At 42.5% G+C, this 3,465-nt stretch overlaps 1 protein-coding gene across 1 annotated transcript; it reads right to left on the bottom strand.

Annotated features, from left to right (window-relative positions):
• Positions 1 to 742: 742 nt before the first annotated feature.
• Positions 743 to 1,204, bottom strand: LOC110681468 (zinc finger protein 888-like). The gene is made up of 2 exons (XM_021857233.1): positions 822 to 1,204; positions 743 to 767 (listed from the first exon to the last, which is right to left on the bottom strand). Exons 1-2 carry the CDS (start codon positions 1,202 to 1,204, stop codon positions 743 to 745), a joined length of 408 nt encoding a protein of 135 aa, XP_021712925.1.
• Between the last annotated feature and the right edge of the window lie 2,261 nt (positions 1,205 to 3,465).

The raw sequence follows: 3,465 nt of genomic DNA, 5'->3' as shown, positions 1-3,465 counted from the left end.
TGCGAGCCTACCCACTCTGTCATCGGTGGGCGTCGGGCGTGCTAACTGGTACAGCATGAGGCTCTGCCTGCACAAATCATGTTTTCTTTCTCTTTCACTTTTTGTGAATTTGCTAACAACAATGCCATTAAGGTGATTATAGAACGAAGCCACACCTCAAATTTTCAAGAGCACAAGACTTGAGAACCAAACAGCGCTCCGCGTTGAAAATCTATTCAATCTATTCCAATGGTCACCACCAGCAAGCAAGCAATTTGATTGGTTTTCAACGCGAACTGTTGTCAGATACTCTCGTCTTGTGCATTTGAAAATTCAAAGTTTGGCTTTGTTTTATAATCACCTTAAAGTAAATCCAATACAAGAATGCAGTGCAGAACCTCATAACGCCTTTTTCGGTAAACGTATTTCCCAGCGTGGAGGTTTATAGGGATGTTTGTGTAAACAACGTAGATTGGCCATGGCTTAGGGGGTGCGTTGATATTAGCAGATTAGCAGATTAGCAGATGACCACATTTGTTTTAATTTAAAGTTCTCTACAATTTGGAGAAGCCCACCTATGCGAAATCTATAACCCACTTGCCCCACGGTACCTTATAATGATTCATTACGCAACACAAAACAGGAAAGTAGGCCGTTCATGACAGATTGGCGGTAATGAAAATCAGCCTATTATGATGAGAAATCGAAAAAAAAAAAACAATAAATAATAGGCCTTAAAACCGGTTAAATACGGTAAATATGGTCAGACTAAGTTCGAAACGTAACGCCTGAAAGAAGAAGAAGATATAATCGACAGTCCCTAAACCTCTCCATAAACATACCTTTCAAATCCTGATTCCGTTTGAACGTCTTGGTCGCAGATCGTGCACCTGTGCGGCCGGTCATTGCTATGGCTAAGCTTGTGCGTCTTCAGCATGCTGCTCGTGGCATAAACCTTGCGACAGTGATCACAGGAAAACTTCTCCCCTCCGTGAAACTGCTTGTGTTTGGCTAGATTCGCAGCCGTTCTGAACACTCGATCGCACTTGTCCACAAGTGTATTTATCAATCGGTTTCGGGGTGTGACTCCATTGTGGGCTGTTAGTTTGCTCTTCGATGGGAAACGTTTCTTGCAAACGTTGCACACCCAGTTTGGAGCCTTTGATGGAACCGGCCTGGCTCCTGGTGCGTTTGGCAGAGTTGGCGCCAAGTTTAAAGGGTCCATTTGGCATCACGTTTCCGCTTGGGTTTTTCGTTTTTAGCCTTTGCTGGTTTCAGTTGGTTTTTGCAAGTTCAGTGCAGGAATCGGTGGTGGACTGTTGGCTTGTGGTAGGACTTTTTCTTCTTCAGGCTTTAATTCTGCGGTCTTCACAGGGATCATTGTAATCGTCGTTGTCGGTGGAATTGATATCGGCCAGCGAAATGGGATTCACTGGGTATAGGAACGGGTAATGCCGTTGCTTGTATTTTCTCCTTGTTTTTCTTACGCGAATTTTAATAACTTTTTTGTCTACTGGGGGATTATTTGATTTGATCAAAGGTTTTGCTGCAGATTTGTACTCCAATTCTGCATTGTTTGTGATAGCTCCAGCATTCGAACAACTCGCAATGCTTCGAACTTTACAAGACAGTGTCGTGCGGTGGTATCTAAAAATGAATGAAATGTTTATTTTAAGAAAAAATTTATTTAAATAAACAGCGGTTTAATACCGAGATACCTTTACTAATTTTTTATTCATTCGCTGTCTTACCTTTTCTCATGTAGTTTGCTAGTCATCTTTGCTGGAACCAGTGAATTGTAACGACATTTTCCATATTTTGCTTGTCGACCGGTTTTGATTTCCTCAGGCTTTCCTCGTCATCCAAAAACAGATTGGGATCGATTCCAACTTCCATTTGGGTTAAACTCTCTTCATTGGTCGGTATGCGCTCTTTCTTCACAATTGGTAAAACCATTGAACATGAACTCTGCTGACCTGGATTCGCTTTCACCGGTGAAATGTGGACAATCGGTTTAATGGTTACGCCTCTATTGCTGAGATCGATGCTGCTTCCTGCCGAACAGTTTCCATTGTTCACCAGTAAACTTGTTGAACGCTTTCCTGTCCAATGTAGGACTTCAATAACTGAGTTAAGATCACTTGTCCTTCAAACAGGTTCGGTGACAGAATTTCCCGGAACGTAGTATTCTTTAATCGCTGTATCAGCACCTCAAACGTGGCCCTCTGATCGTGTTCAGCCCAACGCAGTGCCTTCAGGGATAAGTTTGAGCAACTCCTGATCTTTTGATCAACAGACCCAACTTCAGATCGCTGTACGAAACAATCGAAATCTCCGGCTTGATTCAACCGGATTGGATTCATGGCCGTACCCAGAGGGCATCGTTCTGCTTGATCTGTTCATCAACGGCCTGTTTTGGAGCGCGGTAAAGTCGATTTTCGGTGTGATCGACATCCCGGGTGTTGGAGATCCCGGGCCAGGAATAGTGAGCAGCTGCCGCACCGGAGCCAGCGTGGTGGCAGGGGGCTAATGTGCTTGGCAAGATTGGCACGGATGCATTTGAAACCAACCGAGGTAGGCCTCCTCGGTTTTCTTCGCCAGGATGGCAAACTTGTCGATGCTTTCGACTTTGATGAAACAGGTGGCGCAGAGAAATTTCGGGAGATCATCGTGCAGTGAGATCTGTAATATGAAGGCACAAGTAGCGTATGAATAAGTTTGACTAATAATTAATTCCTTGTTGAATTTTGCTGGACCTATGTAACAATGAGCGATGCTTCAATCTTCTCTCTCGCTCTCTTTCGATTAAAACAGCTAAACTATTTAAGTTTTTGAGAAGTTTTTCACTATAGGAAAGACAACGTCCTTGGCTAGCGCTGGGCTTTTGTATATGCAACAAATGCAACAGAAGTGGATAATGTGACTCAGATATTGAGTAAATAAAGAGAGCCTTTCAATGTTAGATGAGTCCTTTTGAAGAGTTACGCGTTAAATATCCTGGACTGCAAATGAATTTCCTGTCATGGATATTCACATGGCTAAGGTAGTTTGAAGTGTTGAGCTCCACGTATTTCTATAGACGAGACCATAACACTCAAAGTGTCTATAGTCAACATCAATCAATCCTGTTCCTTTTCGATCATGTTTTTGCAGATATCCTCAGTATCTTAAGGCTCGTACATGAGATTGGTTTACTTTTCGACATCGAAATTATTGCGTACGCTAAGTCCAAGAGATAGACGATGTTTTCATGTAATATCATTAGACATTGATGAAATTACATCCGACATAGGGTTTAACTTCCACTCAATATTCCAAGAGTTTAGATTTAGTGCTCAAATCTGTGGATAAGTGGAAGAGCAATAAAAGCATTAGGCTTGCGTTCCCTAGCAAACCTAGGGAATGTATACTGAGAACAACTCAGTGGATTGTGTATAACTATTCTCGAACTATCCGAGCAAACCAACATGATAACATAACGTATGG

The sequence above is a fragment of the Aedes aegypti genome, unplaced genomic scaffold (genome assembly GCF_002204515.2).
Source record: "Aedes aegypti strain LVP_AGWG unplaced genomic scaffold, AaegL5.0 Primary Assembly AGWG_AaegL5_hic_scaff_970_PBJ_arrow, whole genome shotgun sequence".
NCBI lineage: Eukaryota > Metazoa > Arthropoda > Insecta > Diptera > Culicidae > Aedes > Aedes aegypti.
The sequence above is the reverse complement of the archived record's forward strand: the minus strand, read 5'-3'. Positions and strand labels throughout refer to the sequence as shown.

What these genes read in the sequence shown, in the direction of transcription:
- LOC110681468 (XM_021857233.1), bottom strand. Translation starts at nt 1,204, where the DNA reads ATGGACCCTTTAAACTTGGCGCCAACTCTGCCAAACGCACCAGGAGCC. An exon ending in ACGGAATCAGGATTTGAAAG is followed by an intron (nt 768 to 821) that starts GTATGTTTATGG and finishes TTCTTCTTTCAG; the next exon opens with GCGTTACGTTTCGAACTTAG.